General features: G+C 44.6%; 1 protein-coding gene across 1 annotated transcript in view; it reads left to right on the forward strand.

Moving 5' to 3' along the window:
* Positions 1-17,645, forward strand: part of LOC8026391 — a 40,411-nt gene that overhangs the window by 17,271 nt on the left and 5,495 nt on the right. Inside the window, exons 9-17 of the mRNA XM_040500364.2 lie at positions 498-606; positions 1,915-1,994; positions 3,195-3,362; positions 5,149-5,321; positions 6,407-6,533; positions 11,766-11,911; positions 13,086-13,125; positions 13,225-13,302; positions 15,760-15,870. Coding sequence (XP_040356298.2) covers positions 498-606; positions 1,915-1,994; positions 3,195-3,362; positions 5,149-5,321; positions 6,407-6,533; positions 11,766-11,911; positions 13,086-13,125; positions 13,225-13,302; positions 15,760-15,870 — 1,032 coding nt within the window. The remainder of the gene's footprint in view (positions 1-497; positions 607-1,914; positions 1,995-3,194; positions 3,363-5,148; positions 5,322-6,406; positions 6,534-11,765; positions 11,912-13,085; positions 13,126-13,224; positions 13,303-15,759; positions 15,871-17,645) is intronic.

Genomic DNA, 17,645 nt, shown 5'->3' on the forward strand with positions numbered 1-17,645 from the left:
CTATCGAGCTGCAATGACCTGTCGTAAAATATCAAGCATCTGCCCATTCCACAATAAGCGCCCACTCCTCAATTTCGTAGCATTCGGAAAATACACAAAGCACATAGCTTTACATATTGCTTTCCTAAGGAGCACCCATCCGCCAGTTTTACATAATAATCGCCCAATTTTTAGTGTGCGCTTGCTCGGGATTTTACGGCTCTCCAAACTTTGCATTTGTACCTACTGTGGATTCTTCTAGAACCCAACGTTTGCACAAAGGAAGAAAAAAGGACCAAATACTTTCAGAACGCTAATTTGGAGAATAATGAATTCTCTTAGACTTTAAAAAAAAAAAAAAAAAAGGTAGAAAATCAGGTTCAGTTGCACGGACAAACCGTGGCTCATCATTTGCCAGACTCTTTTTTGCAAACTGCGGTGATTGGCTCTCTCTCCACACTGTTTGTGGGGGAAGTAGGTGCACAGGACTCAGGGCGGTGCGTTTTGTCTCGTCCCAGGTATCACAATAGGGACAATGTGGTGGTGAGCGCCCTGCTTGCAGAGGGACACCCCCGTGCTCAGACACATCCAAATGCCCACGAACACCTGCCACCCAGGCTGCTCAAGGTATGTCTCTTGTATTCCTTGCACCCCAACATTCTCTGCAGGGAACTGGCTGCTGTGGTCTGAGAAGCTAGGGACTTGGTGCAACCAGGTTCTCAAGAGACTTCTTGTGTTTTTGAAACACCGGAAGTCCAATTGAGGGCACCGGGCATTCCTTAATTGAGTGCCCAATTATCCAATTGTCACGGCAATAACAGCATGTTTATCTCTTCTTACTGCAATCGAGTTGGTTTGCTTTTTGACAAAAATGTAACAGCGCTCAAACTCAATCTTTTTATTTATTTATACTTCCTTAACAGTTCAAAGTGGTGCATTATTAAGAAAAAAAAGACTTACTAAACATTGTGCAAAACATTCTGTATTCTATGGCAGAAAGCATAAAATGGCTCGCCTAATAATAAACAAACAAATATGAAGACATCGAAATTGATGCAAGGCTAGGGTGAAAATGCGGGGCAGTGTGGGGGGGGTTGGGTTGGGTAGGGTAGGGTAGGGTAGAGGAAATTTATTAACACACATACCAAGAACCAAAGCTCTGTTATCACATATCCTGTGCTGTTTATGCTATACACGAGCAAATTGTATTGCAGCAATTAACCTCAAATAATTTTCACTCCCAGTCCAGTGATAAATTTTTTTTTTATGCCAAATATGTTATTAAATGTGTCGAAGTTGATCAAACATCAAAATCGACTGCAGCAGAACTCAATGCATCAAATGGAAAGAAGAAACAGTAAATCTTTTTCGGGTTTTCGTTTCCTGTCAACGCTTACTTGTATCAACATGGTCCTACACAAATTGATAACATTATGTTCTTTTTCGATCATTGTGAGTTACAGGCTTTTTGCCTTGTGTGGCTCTCTTCACTAAAAAAAATGGCCACGGCAACCCTTTTGCATTGACACAGCGATATGAAAATAATTACTATAACTTATGTTTAAACTTTTGGTGTGCAATCTTTTTTTACAATATTTTGCCACCATGGGGATAGGTGCAACGGTGCACGCACCCCGGTTCTCCTGCAAGAACGACGGTCGCTTCTAGCAATACTCGGATACAAAACGGCGTACCATTGCGATTCACACGATTCCCAGCGACCTCTGCGCTTCCCCGCGTTTTGTTGTTCGGCAGCATTATGAGTTGCAAGTGAATTTTACGACAGTGTGAGATGCGGGACATTTTGAAGATTTGGGAATTTCTCGCGGGACACGAGCCCTTAATGAGGGGCAGTCCCGCGAGTCGCAAGACGGGCGGTCGCCCTATGCAAGGCTGCTTTCTGTCATAATTGACCGATGCTTTTCCACTTCTCAGGTTGATGAGACACTCGTAACCAAGCTTCATGGATTTTTCCCCACGATTGACCAGGAGCACATCAGGGCACTTCTTTACAAGTAAGGATTCTTCTCCAAGTACAAGTTTTGTGTTTTGGAAACTGTACCTCAATATCTTTTTCATTGCAGAACGTGTTTTATGAGTTGTCTTCAGTTGTAAAATTGTCACGAGCATTGCGAACGACCGACCTGATCGAGTCTCCTGAACGACCGTCACACCGGGAGTGTTGCATGCTGTTAAGGTCATATATAAAGCTTACAAAGGCCCACCTAATATCAACAAAAGAAAGACGCCCCAGTGGAGCTCGAATCTGGGTTGGTGTGGTGCCAGTCAGATACCACTACAGCCACTCAACTGCGTAGCACAGCTGCTCCGAAAGAGTAAATAATTTGATTTGCATGAAAACATGCCGGCGAGAACGGCACGTCTTGAATGAAGATAATAAAATAATGAATAAAATATGTGCAAATAAATAAATGGAAATAAAACAATTGAATGATTGTAGAAATAAATAATAAAAATAAAAATCTTGCTTAAACGATACATACGGTGTGGTTTGTGCGGGACACATTATGTGCTCCCTGCTGTTTGCCAGCATGATCAAGCCTGTACAATTTTTTCTTGTCCTTTTCTCTAAGCTGACTAGCTGGGCTTGACTAATTTTCCTACTCCTAACCAACAAATTCTGGCATTCTACCACTAAAGATGAAGTTTCTTGAAATCTCACCTTCACTAAATGAAATTTTAACTGTGAGTGCTGCTGTAATTTTAAAAATGAAATTATGGAAGCACCCACAATTCCATTGTGGGTTGCAATTTCAATTTGAACCGACAATTTCAGTTTTAGTAAGTGAAATTTTATGTGTGGGTGCTGCCATAATTTTATTTTTAGAATTATGGCAGCATCCACTAATCTTTGTCGTGCAAACAACTGCTGCATGACGTGAACTGACGAATGACCGACAAAAACTGGAAGAGTGCTGACAGTCCAAGTGTAGTTCCCGAGTGGCTCTTGGTGGTCCCTCTGCCCTGGAAGCTGAGGCACTCGTTGCCTCGGTTGCTTTGAAACATAGAGGTTCCGACTCACCTCTCAACTTCTTTTTGTTTTGGTGGCAGGTGCTCTTTGTTTCGCCGTATCGATTGACACAACAATCAAAGGCCCGGTGTTTGGCTCGTCCATGGGCAGCTTCCAAATCGCAGTTTGGGGCGGCCCTCCTGGCACTATGGCCTAAAGTGATGCGACTGTTTCTCCGTTTCAGGCACAACAATCAAGAGCACGAAGTGATTCGCATGCTGGTGTCTGGGCCAGGCAACTACGTGATTCGCCACCAGAGTCCGGCACCGAGCTCCCCCAAGATGAAGCTCCGCTACCTCAAGCTGGTCTTCCCCGAAGCGGACGAAGCACTTCTCTTCAACATGCTCTACAAGTGAGTCACAAGTCCCGGATGTCAGCTTGCTCGTGCAGTGTAGCTCCGACGGTTGATGCGGCTTGGGGCATGCACTGCCTGTCCCGTGCCAACTTTTACAATTAGTGATGCAGAAACCAAGCCGTCAAACCATACCTCCACGTTAAATGAAGGAACTGGTTTTATATGATTGGCTGAAAGGGCTGAGCAGCTAACATTCTCTCCATCCATAATTGTGCCTCGAGAGCACTACTGTGGAGATGCCCCATGGAAACTCGCAGTTTCGTGTTTTTATGTCTCCGTGATTGTGATCCTTCGGCCTTTTCTCTATCGTAATTTAGAGGATGCGAGACCTCAATCGTGAAGAAACAGTTGCAGATTTGTATGAATTGAACCAAGGATTGATGAAACTATGAATGTGAAACTCTCAAACTGAAAGAGGGGAAAGGTTGAAGTGAGCGGTTGGTGAAGCGACGAGTACACTTGCAGAAAGGATAAAAGATAAAGAGGCGATTAGATGGCAATTCTTCCAAAAGCCTGGCAAAGACTGCCGAGTTCTCGGGAACGGGCTTTTTGCTTCTTTGCGGTCGAATTCATTTGCCCTTTCATGTGTGACATGAAGCTTGCACACTCCCTTGTGGGCTAGCCCTTGCCCATTTCCAGCCTGCCTGTTGCGTTTGTCCCAATTTCTTTCTATGCCTATTTAATAGCCACGCCTAAGCAACTTTATGGGCTTTTTTGGAATTGGCCATTTCTCGATTAAAAATTGGAAATATATAGGCATGTGTGAATAGTGGATTTTGAGTTTGTAGCGAATTCAAAGCAACTAGTGACTTTGACCGAATATTTTTGAATTGAATATAGAATAATTTCTTCAAACCTTGTACCATCGTGCTCCATGCTTCAACAAAAATTCAGCTGAACTCGTGAAGGTTGTTCCTAACCTTCCACTTGTCCCCTTTTAAACTTAGTTAATATTAAAATACAGTAAAACCTCGTTATAACAAAATGGGATATAACAAACTAATGGATATAACAAAGCAATCATAATTCCCCTTGCTTGCTAATAGGGAAGAAATGTACATTGGCTATAACAAACTAATGGTTATAACGAAATAATTACGATCGCTCCTTCAACTTTGTTATAACGAGGTTTTACTGTATAGCTATTTATGAACTCTGTCATGTAAGCAACAACTTTGTCGCAGACATCCTAATTGAGGAGACATAACTCTTCTTTCTGTAAACCAATATTCTTTCTTCAATTTCAAATTTGGCAAAAACAAAACAAGCACGAATGATGAGCGCAGGTTATAAAGGCATTTCTACCTAACATATACTCGCATAATCGCGGCGGGTTAGCCCCATTGAGGGCACTTCTCACTGACTGCTTGTGCTCTGCAGGGAAGCAATACCTGCAGTGCTCGGATGCTCGGTGTGAAGCGCACTCAACAGGGATTGCTCCCCACGATTCACACTTGAAAAAGTGTGAATATTGTGGTTAACCTCGAAGCAAATGTCGAATGGTGTATTATAGGAACTACCATTTTAAACTTTGAAAATTTGCGCAACCCTATAATATTTTCTTTAATGTTGCAAAACTTGGTGCTGGAAGGGCTCTGGGGCTCGCTTTGTGCAGGTGGTCCGAACATATAAACAAATGCACATATGAAGCATCAAATGATCGACAAGTGGTAAATAAAAAAATAAAAAAACATTTGGGGGATTATTTTTGCATAAAAAGGGGTCATAGCAGAAGCAGCCCGATTTAAATCGTATATATTTTTAATGTTTCCCCCTTTGGCAGCACGGACAACAACGCCCAGGAGGCCATGACGCGCCTGGGGGACATGGGGTTCAAGAAGCGGGAGGCCCCCCTGCCGAGGGGCACGCCCGCCAAGCAGGTCCCCAAGCCCCCCGTCGCAGAGGCACGCCGACCGTCCCAAGCACATCCGCCCACCAAGGCCGACAGGCAGAAGCGTGAGAGCCCTTGCTTACGCTCAAGGCTGGCTTGCATATCTACATTTGCCCACTGAGCTCGTTTAAAGAACACACTGCCGCCATATAGCATCGAGTATCGTTGGAAACACCTCCAACCTGCCTACGGAATATATTGCTATAATTTTTACGCTTCATTCTTTCATCATGGGTTCAAGGCAACGCTGACAGCGTTATAAGCGACCATTTGATCTCGCAAATATTGGATATCCTTCGGCCCTGGAATACCTCCAATCTGCGTAGGAGGTGTTCCAGGGCTACCTGATAGATGCCACTCTTTCGTCTTAAGCGGTCATGAGCACAATGCACTCGATCGCACACAAATGCGAATCAGCTAACCGGCCTTCAGTTAGTTTCACGCTCATTTAGCCACGCTTGCTCTTTCACTCAAACTCATTCACCAACTAGCAAATATGGTGGTACAGTTGGCATCTCTCTCGCTCCTTCCTAACCCAGCGATAGCCGGATTACGTGAGAGTGTGCGACTGTGGTTGATTCATGCGCCGTCGTTGACGGTGGTACGAAGGCACGCAATAGACAGATTTCACTAACGAAGTGAACGTAGGCAGGCTGGTATAAGCTCACTACAAATGTCAGATACAAAAGGTTTTGCAAACTTGCCGAGGTATGACTTAAACCAGGTGCAACTTCCAATAAACTTGCGTCTGTGTTTGAGGCTTCCATGTTTGCCCGTCCGTGTATTTCATACCTCCAGTCTCGGGTGATCATTGTGAACTGAATACGTCGTTATTCGGGCTGGCTATTGTAACTTTGGTGTTTTTATGCATGCCCGTGTCGTTTCCGGTTGGCTTGATGCAACAAACGGAGCAGTCGAATCTCGTTAATTAAAACTCGAAGGGGACCGAAAATTTGTTTGAATAAAGCAAAGTTTGAATTACCAGGAATTTCCTCCCATAGAGACGCATAGGATGGGACCTGAATGTTAGTTTGAATTATCCGCAAGTTTGAATTAAGAGAGGTTGAATTGATGAGAGGTGACTGTAGTGCGTGTCTCGAATTGCGTGGTTTTCTAACACGTGTCATGTCTCGGGACGGGGCCGATGCAGTGGTGTCTAGGATCCACGAGCAGTTCCCGGCAGTGTCCCAGACGCTGGTGAACATGGCCCTGGAGAGCAGCCAGTTCAACGAGGAACGAGCCATGCAGTTTCTGCGCGCCATGACGCCCCAAGACAGGTGACATTGGCTTTCGACGACACCCATTGTTCGCTCCCAATCAAACTTCACTTCCAAATACCCAAAGGGTTTTATTTTGGTCACTGTTAATGCGGGAGCGAGATATAATTTGCGTCTCGCAGAGTGAGTGAAGTTAGCGTTCATAGACAGTTTGTCTGCTAATGCCAGCGAAGAACGCAGTGCATCTGCTACGAAGTGCCATCCGCAGACTGAAATCAAACAAGAAAACAGTGTACTACATTGTCTGCTAGCAGTCCGGAAAATAAGTTGATCGCGCGCTGCGAATTGAGCGGAGCGAAATCGGACGCAGGCTGAAATTGTGATCGTCTGCTATTCCACATTGGAAATTATTGACAACCCATGCTTTCTTTGCAAATCTCAAGTTGTTCTGCCTTTTGTACTCAAGCTGACATTGACCGGTGGATGAAGGTGTGACAAGCACATCAGAGGCTGCAAAACGTCTCTCGTTATTTCTGTGATGACTGTAGACATTCTTTTTAAAATATTGATTAATTGGGAGCTTGCAAACGGCTCAAAAATCTCATTGATTGATTTACGTGCAAGCTGTGGCACCATGTCCAGTCACCAACCGAGAACGATCTCGCTCTCAACTTGACCAAGATCTAACTGCAGGTGTAGCAGCTGTACCGTTGGGGTGCTAAAAGCTTTTTTTCTCGAAATATGAAATCATGTCTTATATGCATTAGCATTTATTGCCCTGGTGCATGCAGCCGTCTTTGGTTTGATCTGGACTGGACCATGGATTGAACTGGTGCCGTGACTCCGTGCCACGGTTCCCTTCTTAGTCTTTCGCTTTGTTCGTTCGCTCGTTACGTTCACTTTCCCTTTTGAGTAGGAGGGAAAAGTCTTCTCACATGATTTCACTGATGTGCCGCCGTGCACTCCTCTAAAAGCTGTGGTGGCTGCATCTGAAAGCACCGATGCCCGGAAGAACAGACTGGTTGCCTGAAGACAATGAATGCCTGTGCTCAGTAGCGATTTCCTCATAATTTTTTAATGCGATAGCGTTAAGGAGTTTGTGTCGCAGAAAAGCCGGCGTTGGTGGCGGGAAAATCCTGATTGGTCAATAGGGTCAGGACGTCACAGCCACGTGACCTTGTGCGGGAATTTTAAACAACTCACAATGCTCACATGAAACATGACACTACACGTGGAATGAAAGGAATTAAAAAACATGACATGTAATGTGAATTAAAGGTCACCGCATGTCTCAAATGATTTCATTTTATAAAGTAATTCATTTATCTTTAAAGAAATATCTGAAGAATTTTAGGTGGGATTCGAACCCACGACCCTTCAGTTGCGAAGCCAGACACGCTACTGACTCGGCCATGTCCGCAGAACTTCCTGCTTACTGGCAGGAAGAGCATGAGAAGTGAATGAGAAGGCGATGCGAACGGTGCCTGATAACACTATCTCATTTCACACTTAAAAGCGAAGCTTAAGCGTCCTCCAAGTTATAATATAACAGTTAATCTTGAAGCGAATGTCAAATAGTGTAAAATTCTGAACTAGAAACCCGTTTATAACGAACGGCAGGACACGCTATGATCAGTTCAATATAGCAAATGGTTCGATATAGCAAAAAAAACATTTACAACGAACTTCTACGATGCGTCCGTTATAAGGCGAGAGCTTCTCTTTCTCTCTCCTCTCTTCGCTTCCACCTTGTAACAAAGTGCTGGAAAGTCTTTTTGTTTCTCTTTGCAAGCGTGTATTTTTTTAGCTTATCTTCCCTTCTGAATTACTTCTCTTCGAACCGCTTTGTGATGAAGTATTTTTTTCCTGTGCGTGCGTGCAGTGTTTTTTCTGGCTTTCTCCCCTTCTGAATCGCTTATCTTTGTCAATTTTGTTCCCGGCTTGAGCTTTTGGAATTTTCTTTCTTTCCTTGATATTTTTTTTTCGGGGAAGGGACAGGCTAGAAGACGACTGCTTCTGTGTTTTTGAAAGCCTTCCCGGGGGGAAAATGTTTGATATAGCCAATATGTTGTTCGTTATAAAAAGTACTTTATACATGCATTTTTATTTAAATTTTCTGGGAGTTCGATATCGACAATAATTCGCTGTACATGGGTTCGTTCTAAACGGGTTTCACTGTATTTGACCATTCGCATGCCCCTATTTGGTTTACATTATCAGGCTTTGCGAAAGAGAAACTGAAAGGAGTAGCCCACTTCTGTTCTCGAAATTGCACCTTGTAGAAGAAGCTTCTGGCTCAGTGGCATTGCGTGTGAGTATGCTTGGGTCATGCAAGTACCAGTATGCTTCTTTAGGTGACAAAGATTTCGACCCCCTGTTGTTATACAGCCCTTTGAGGGGAGAAAGCTGTGTTGCCAGTTTTTTATTTATTATTTATTTACATATACTGCAGGCAGCGGCGCTGCCCAAGCAGGGGAGGGTTACAAAAGGAGTTTAGTTAACAAATGATCGAATTGGTTGACATGAGTACATTCCATAAGCAATGACGGCAAACAGTTCCATTGTTCAATTGTGTTAGGGAAAAATGACTTCTGAAAAAGGTTAGTTCTGGCATAGTATGGGCATATGACTTTGGAATGATTTAGTCGAGCTGACCTTTGTGGCACAGGGCGAAGATAAGTGTCACTTGATAGACCAGATGAATTGTTATAAAGTAAGTAAAGAAACTTCAGCCTAGAGATTTGTCGGCGAAGGTGGAGCGGTTCGAGGTCAAGCTGCTTTAACAAGTTAGTTACTGATGATGAAGTGCGGTAGTCAGATAGGATGAATCTTGCAGCAAGACGTTGGATCCGCTCCACCTCCGCAATATCTTTCACCAAATACGGGTCCCACACAATAGAGGCGTACTCTAGAACTGGGCGAACCAGAGAACGATAAGCTACAAGTTTCACAGCCGACTGACACCCTTTGAGTTTTCTTCGAAGAAAGCATAGCTTTCTGAACGCTTTGGCACATATGTTGTTGATGTGCTGGTCCCATTTTAGGTTGTTTTTAATTGTGAGACCTAAGTATTTTACAGAGGAAACTTCTTGAATGCACTGGTTGCCAATATGGTAAATGTAAGAAAGGGGCTTTTTTTTAGTAGTCAGTGTCATTGAGACGGTTTTAGAGAAGTTAATTTTCATTTTCTGAAGGTCGCACCAGTCCGCAAGTTTACAAAGGTTTTCATTCAATGTAGTCTGACAGGAAGAACTTTTGACAAGGCTATACATTACGCAGTCATCCGCGAACAATTTAACACTAACACATTCATCAATATTTTTGGAAATGTTGTTAATATAAATCAAAAAAAGTAACGGTGCGAGCACGGAGCCCTGTGGTACACCCGACAAGACCTGTAGGTTATCAGATTTAGAGCCATCACGTTCAACGAATTGAGAGCGGTTTTGTAGATAGGCCTGTATCCAACGAACCAGCCTATCAGGAAGTCCTGCCTCTTTCAATCTATCAATGAGCAGATTGTGAGGCACGCGATCGAACGCCTTAGATAGATCTAAAAAAATTGCGTCGATTTGGTGACGATTGTCTATCGCGGCTGCAAAATCGTGGACTACAGATATTAGCTGAGTCGTTGTGGAAACGTTTCTACGAAATCCGTGTTGGTTCTTGTCAAAAAAATTGGTCGACTCTAGGTAACGAGATATATGGTTAGCGATTATGTGCTCAAGTAACTTGCAACATGTGCTTATTAAAGAAATAGGTCTGTAATTTCCGGCGTCTAATTTGTCACCTGATTTAAATACTGGAACTACTCTAGCCGTTAGCCAATCTGCTGGTAAGGAACATTGATTAAGTGAGGCACTGAAAAGCAAGTAAAGGTACTCGGAGACTATTTCCGAGTAGCGATGAAGAAAGGAATTAGGTATAGCATCAGCACCGCATGATTTCTTTACATTGATATTCAACAGTTTTCAGTTTTCTGAGTTGTCTTGCCGGAAAAATTGCCATTTAGTGGTTGGCATGATTTTCAGCACTTCTCAAATCACGTATGTTAGCGTGCTTTCTGGTGGTCTAAAATGTTCTCCACTTCATATTTATCAATTGTAAATAGCTTAGTTTTTGTGGTAAGTTAGTGTCATGGAGTCATTATTTTTCATACTCTCAATACAAATGTCGGGGAAAATTACGCTTGCGACGCCATTGAGATATTATGGGGGCAAACATTGAAACATGGAGTTCAAACAGTCATTCTTGTCCTGCACCTTAAATTTAGGGGTTTATACCGGGTATTCGGACCACTTTCGGCCACCTTGACAGGGCGAGAAAAGTACTTCCTGTTCCCTTACGTTTACTTTGTGTTTGGTTGGGTCCGCGACGACTCGTGGTTCTGTAGCGAGCAATTGCATGAGAGCTACGCACTAGAAATGCCTCAGTGTTATGCTTTTAAGTTTCCGATGCACACCGGCACAAATGAAGTTTCTCGAGACAAGGGGCGCCACCGCCAAGCTTGGCTGATGACAGGACAGCGCCATTAAGCAGACGGTGCTCGCCTACTTTGATGTGCTGCCGACAGATGGCACAGTGTGAGAAATGAGGGGATGTGGTGGCTCGACCGACCATCTCTGTACAACGATGGGTGCCAACCGAGCCATTACGGCACATAGAAATACAAGGTGACACGGAGCTCTGGGAAAGGAACCTCGATCACCAAAGCACATTACAGAGACTCGCGTCGCACTGAAGGAAGCATAATAAAATCTTTTGGGAGATCATCAGCTAAAACCGAGATCCCACTCGGCGACCCCTGCGGTGGAGCTGGGTACACATCTTTGGCACCTGGGGTCGTAGGTTCCCATCGCCGATGCCTTGCTGTTTACAAAATCGTTTAAAAGGACTTTTTAAGTCATTCTTAAGTATATATGGGCCAGGTGGCTCGAATGGGTGGTCGTGAAAATGCCCCCACACTCCCTTTGGCAGATATGTCATTCCTTTGAGGAACAAGTGCTCTTTCTTCTCATCGGAGGGATCAGCGTAAGTAAATTTATTGAGCTACTGCAATTGGTTCTCGGTGGTGAGAGTTTTAAACTATATGTTACTTACGGCGGGTTCTCGCAAAAAAAGCAAAAATAATGGTCAACCGGAGGCAACATACTCACTGTATAGCGGTCTTCCAAAATTCCTTTAGCGTTTTTTTTTTTTTTTTGAGATGGCAACACTGGGATAGAGGGGGTGGCAAGGAAGATACTTTGCGGGTGGGTCTCTGGAGCTGCGTCTGGTTGCTCTCCCCCGCAGCCGTCCCCTGCCTGGAGAAGAGGCCGTGCCGGAGGCCCCCAGGGGCACCCCTCCCGTGCCGCCCCGGGCTCGCCACGCCTCCCCCGCCCAGGCGGACAGGGGGCCACCCGCCTTTGCCAAGCTCACCCCGTCCAGCCTAGCGAAAGGTGGGCATTGACACTTGCCGTCCCGTTGTCTCCTGGCACCCCGCATCATGCATCATACTCTTGTATCGTGACTTTGGCAGAAAGCCTTAGGGCCCGTTCACACTCTTGCGACCTCTTAAACCTGGGTTCCTTAAAACTTGTTAAACCAGAAAACACACTGGCGCCATCTATTGGGAAGCAGTGTAAACTCGGCGGTCCGGCATATTTTTTTTTATTTCTCGAGCATTATCCTTTCTTTCTTGGCTCGGAAAACTTTAGATAATGTTATAAACGAGCCTTGCTATGGGTATTACGCATATTTGACCTCAAAAATCTCGCAAAACCTTCGCTTTTGTGAAATGCAGTTCCAGGGTCACCGCATAGATGGCGCCACAATGTCAGTGTGTTCCCTCATTCTAAAAACATTTAAGAAGTTGTAAGAGATCTCGTCTCTCTCAGTCGTACTCGGTCGCAAGAGTGTGAACGGGCCTTTACACTACGCTAAAAATGTACTAATTCTCTCATTTTATGAGATGGAATGGTTGACTTTGGGAAGTGTATCTTTAGAGCCGCATTAGCCACTGCCTCTAGCTTGCCGATGCGAAGCTCAATGCGCATGCCACGAACGTGCCACATGCGGTGCATGATTAAGGACTGAACCCCACGCAAAATGAAACTAACAGAAACAGAAACGAAGCACAACAAAAATGTGCGTGCATGCTCGACGAGGTCGAGAAAACGATTTTTCGCAAAATGTTATCTCCGGAGATAGAATTTTTGTGCGAGGACATTATTTCTGTCCCTTGGCTCTTTCTGTCAATTGTGATGATTGGCTATCTGCCTGCTCTGTGAGAAAGTGGATACACAGCATTTGCTTATGAGCAATGTGTCTTTTATTCGAGTAAAAAACGGTAAGTAGTCGTGACTTTTTGAAATTGCCACCATATTGTTGGCACGTCGGACAAGGTTTTTTGGAAGGGCTATTTTGAACTCCTTTTTGTTTTTTTTATTTTGTAGACGAGTTCTGCTTCAAGTGTTAGGTTAGAATACAAGAAATTACCGTGCGCCATACAGAGCCTTAGATTTCTCTCGGTCAGCCTGGGGCTGCCAGTGCTTTTTCACTGAGTTCACAAAGCGTGCTAGGAAGCAAGGTAAAATGCATCTCCGGCATGCCTTTCTGTGTTGGTTCTTTCAGAGGAATCTTCCAAAGAAGGCACACAAGCCAAAATGTTGAGGTGAGCCTGATCTCCCACTCACTCCGGGTTTGCGCTTCTGCATGCTGAGTGTCATCTACGGACTGTCGGGACGCTCACTGTTTTTGTCGCATGTCGCAGCGACAAGGCCACTTCTCCGCCTCCCAAATCCGCGAGTGAGCGGTCGTTCCGGCCCAAGTTTCTGCGCAAGATCTTCAAGTAAGCCACTTTTCGAGAAACTGAACTTGTAAAGTAAAAGAAAAAAGCAAGACTATTCTCGCAGACAACTTTCTGTGGCATTTCAGAAGTGGAGAGTGGGCATGCGCACAGCTTTGATCGGTGCTCATGGTGCGCGAGAGCCTGTGCACCCGTAGCTGAACTCATAGCCACAGAAAGTGGTCTGTGGGCATAGGGGCTTGCTGATTTGATTTTCAGCTGCCACTGGTGTCTGCTAACTCAAGCAGCATGACAGAAAGTGCCTTATTTGATGCACTGTTGGGAAGTACTTTGGGCACATTGTACTTAAAGTACTACTACTTCAGTTAGTTTCAGAAAACTTGTACTTTACTTGAAGTATATTCTCCGTGCATGTACTTGTACTTTACTTAAAGTATTTTTTTCTGGTACTTTCCCAGGAAAGTACAACTCCTGACTTCAAAGCGGAGGCATGCGGTTTAGAGAAGCTCGTTTTAGTGAACGCCGTTTACCGACCCCGGTTTATTGAGTGCCTTTATAGAGAACCCAGTTTAGAGAAAATGGCGATAAGCCTCCTTTTAGCGAATTCGGCCGCCGCGAAGCGGCGTGTACGGGTAAATCAGGTGAGTTATCATTTTTGTAATGAGCCGCCGCAGACTGCCGCCGCGAAGCGGCAGGAGCGCACTGGGGGGCATGGCTAAACACGTGCACCAGTGATACACGCAAAAAGTAGGAAAGCCATTTTTTAAAAAGCGGCCCCTTTTCGATAAACGGCGTTTCTCTAAACTGAGGCTCTGCTTTCTCTAAACTGTACTTCGATAAAACGTGCCCATTCTCCAAAACGTACTTCGATGAAATGGCATTCAATCAACCGTAGTAAACCAACTTCAAAGTACATTCCCCTAATTTGGTCTTGTTAAGTTTGTATCACAAAATTATGCTTTGTCAACTGTGAAGAAATGCTGGGAGGGATATTTTACTCTCACCAGAAATGCGAGCAGACGATGCATTGTTTCGTGTACACTGGGGGCAGCTTTCCTATAGCTTTGGGAACTTTCGCTACTTCTCGCTCGGTCAGCGCAAGGGAGGAGGTTAGAAATATCGGGAGAGAACAATTAATCATGATGTAACACCTGAAACTGTGATGCGAAAAAATAAAGAAATTTCAGGTCGAAGAGAAGACAACAGAGGAAACGTCTCACTGTTTTGAGACACTCTCCTCCGTTGTCTTTTCTCTCGACTTGAAATTTTCCTTATTTTTCCGTATTACAGTCTCAGGTGTCAAATTATGATTAATGATTATCAGGTCGCCCGCACACATTGTTTTTTCGTGAAAGAGAGGACACTTCTCTACGAGAGCATTGCTTGCAGAAGGTATGGGGCCGACATGCTCTCTCCTAGAACGTCCCTTGGGTGCAGCAAGCCAGTACAAATTCAGAAGCCTGACTTCTGAATTTGGTGCCGTTTCTAAAAATAACTACTCTGTGGCCACTTAACTTCATCTAATACTTGCCGCCATTTTTGAAAATAAGTGATGCACCCTGATTACCCCTGGGGTAATAATGCATGTACCAGTTAAAAAATCCCTGCATAGGGGAATGAAAGGGCATCATGAAAGATTATATAAAAATGCACTCATACATTGCATCCAGTGTACTTACTACTTTACTTGAAGTACATCACCTCTCATTTACTTTGTACTTTACTTCAAGTACTTTTTAGATGTACTTTACTCGACACTGATTAGATGCCACTTGCCTTAGTGCTCAGCGTGTGTGATTAGGTCGTCTGGGTTTTGAGTTGGAAGCAAGTAATACAGTAGGCTCGCGATAATTCAAACTTATATTTCATACTACCGATTAATTCTAACAAATTTAGAAATTTTGGTTGTCTTGCTATGTTTTCAATGTATTTATAAGCCGCTTTATTCGAACAGCGTTTTCATGTAATTCATATTTTTTGCTCTAGAAGCCCCGTTGAGGGCGCTTCTTTCCGAGCACTGATGCACTGCAGAGAAACAACACCTGTGGAGTTTGCTTCTGCAGGTGTTGCTTCTCTGCAGTGCACCAGTGCTCTGTAAGAAGCACACTCAACAGGGCTAATAGTTTAGAATGGACTTTTCGTGTGGATGAACAAGCTTAATTTTGTTTTGAGGTGTCATGTGTTGTCTAAACAGTCCACAATAGAAAACATATTTGAAGGATGAATAAACTCATACATTTCACCAACAATGTTTCATATGTAGCACACCTGCTTATGCTTAGGAGGCCTGTGTAGAAGAAATTAAATATCTGGTTTGTATCTGTAGCCATCCATATAGCTAATTATAATTTTTATCTCGCATCACATTTAGATTAATTTCTGATGATTCAAACAAAATCTGGCTTCCTAAAGTTTGAATTAATGAGCATCTACTGTACTATATGTTTTTGTGATGAATGTTCCTGAATGGGATACCTCATTACTGGAATATTCCTGCAGGTTCTCTAAGGGCACCAGTACTCAGGAGGACCAGCAGCAAGCCTCGACCCGCATCTGCCCCAAGGGACCCAACTCGAGTCTGCTCAGGGGACCCAACGACGGAAACCTCCTGTGAGACAACGCCCTGCTCACATCAAATACCCCACGGTTTCGTTGGTTTTGAGATACCGCATCTGCTTCCACAAGCTTTTTGGAAATAGAGCCGATGCTTCTACTTGCCGTTGAGAAAAAGTCGAGCAACCGGTGGTCACTTTACGAAAGGGGACGAACGAGCAAGAAGGCAGAGGCGACTTTCGGACTCCGAATAGCAAGTGTATGGGGTTGCCGAGAACTATTTTTTGGCGTTCGGAATCCCAGTGCAGCTGGCAGTTTGGGTCTGAGGGTCAGCTAAGTCCACCAATTCACCGGTCTCTCCCCATAAATCACGATAGATGGTTTGCTTCTGCGAGGTCAGCTAAAACATTGATTGACTGAAAATTCCGGTGATGTTGCGTCGTGCGGTGCTTTACGTAAACCATGACCAGTCACACACAGAACAGCTAGCACCAAACACGCTCTCGCAGACATGCTGCACAGATTGCTTGGTTGCACCAGCGTGACCATTCTTCACTGTAACATTCTCTTCTATGTGGCGCTTTCTGTTCACGCACGCATGATCTTGACGTCGAATGTGTTGTATCCTAACTCCTGTGGTGAAACCGTCGGCGCCTGCACATCGACAACATTCTCTCTCACGGGCCCATTTACACTGTCGGGCAGCCGCTGCTTGCTCCAGCGTATGCTTTGGCTGCCCCATTCTTGCGCGCAAAAACTTAGAGCTCCGAGGGAGAGGGCGACTGAAGGCGAGAAAAAGCAGGTGGCGAGGAGCGGGATCACGTGACCCCCAGTGTAGTAGCAATCGGTTGAACGCACTACAACTCAACTGCATCTATTATCAGCGAAAGGGCAAGGGTACGACTGCTGTACTCGCCCTCTCCCAGCACCAAAGCCACCTGCGACAAACGCGCGTGTGCTCCGTTTGCCCAGTACAAGTCTAGTGCAGTTGATGCTGTAAAAGTAAATTTGTAGATCATCTTGTTAGACATATGCGGGAGAAACAGTTGTAATGGGTAGCTTACGGGGTTATGCCAGTAATATAGTACATCAGACTTGTCTGCGCTGTATTTACTGTGTCAGATTCTATTATAGAAAGGTTTAGGTAAGGCTATACAAAACACGGCATGCTGAGTGCTACAACAGCGCAGTTGCCATTTTTCCCCATTTTTATGTCTTAATGTAATCGTAGTAATCCAAGGTTCATAGGGTGTGGTGCGCATTCGCCCAAACACTAGCTCAGCCGGTAAACTTCGCTTTTCCCCAATGGTCTACACAAGCCGAACACATAAAAAAAAAAAAAAAAGGCTTGAGATACGCCTAAGCATTTCTAATGAGTTGTGAATGTGAATGCATGCAAGCTGCTCGTCCGCTCCCTTGTTTCGTCTGCTGCATACTTTTCGTCACTGGTCAGCGGGCACGCGACCTTGGACGCTCTGTGTTAACGGCACGCTGGAGGTCACGCAGCATCATGGGGTGAGCTGTCGTTGAAACTGACGCGCAGCGGCCAATGGGAGCCTCGTCGACGCACGCCAGCCAATGGGATTGAAGCCGAAAATCCATCAGCTTTACTCCGCTCCTTTGGCATCAAGGAAACTAGGTGCCGTTGTTTAGGCTTTTCACGTGGTTTCATAGCTGGGAGCTGGCTTCACTTGGAGAAAGGAATTAAGGTGCCGTTTTCACACTTCGAACTGATGACGTCGGCTCACTTTATGGGACAGTTAATGCTTTCATATTAAAACGCCAACACTGCATGTGTTTGCACTAACTGTTTCGTTCGGCGTGCTTTGCTC

The sequence above is a fragment of the Ixodes scapularis genome, unplaced genomic scaffold (assembly GCF_016920785.2).
Source record: "Ixodes scapularis isolate PalLabHiFi unplaced genomic scaffold, ASM1692078v2 PGA_scaffold3__209_contigs__length_174095766, whole genome shotgun sequence".
NCBI classification, from domain to species: Eukaryota; Metazoa; Arthropoda; class Arachnida; order Ixodida; family Ixodidae; genus Ixodes; species Ixodes scapularis.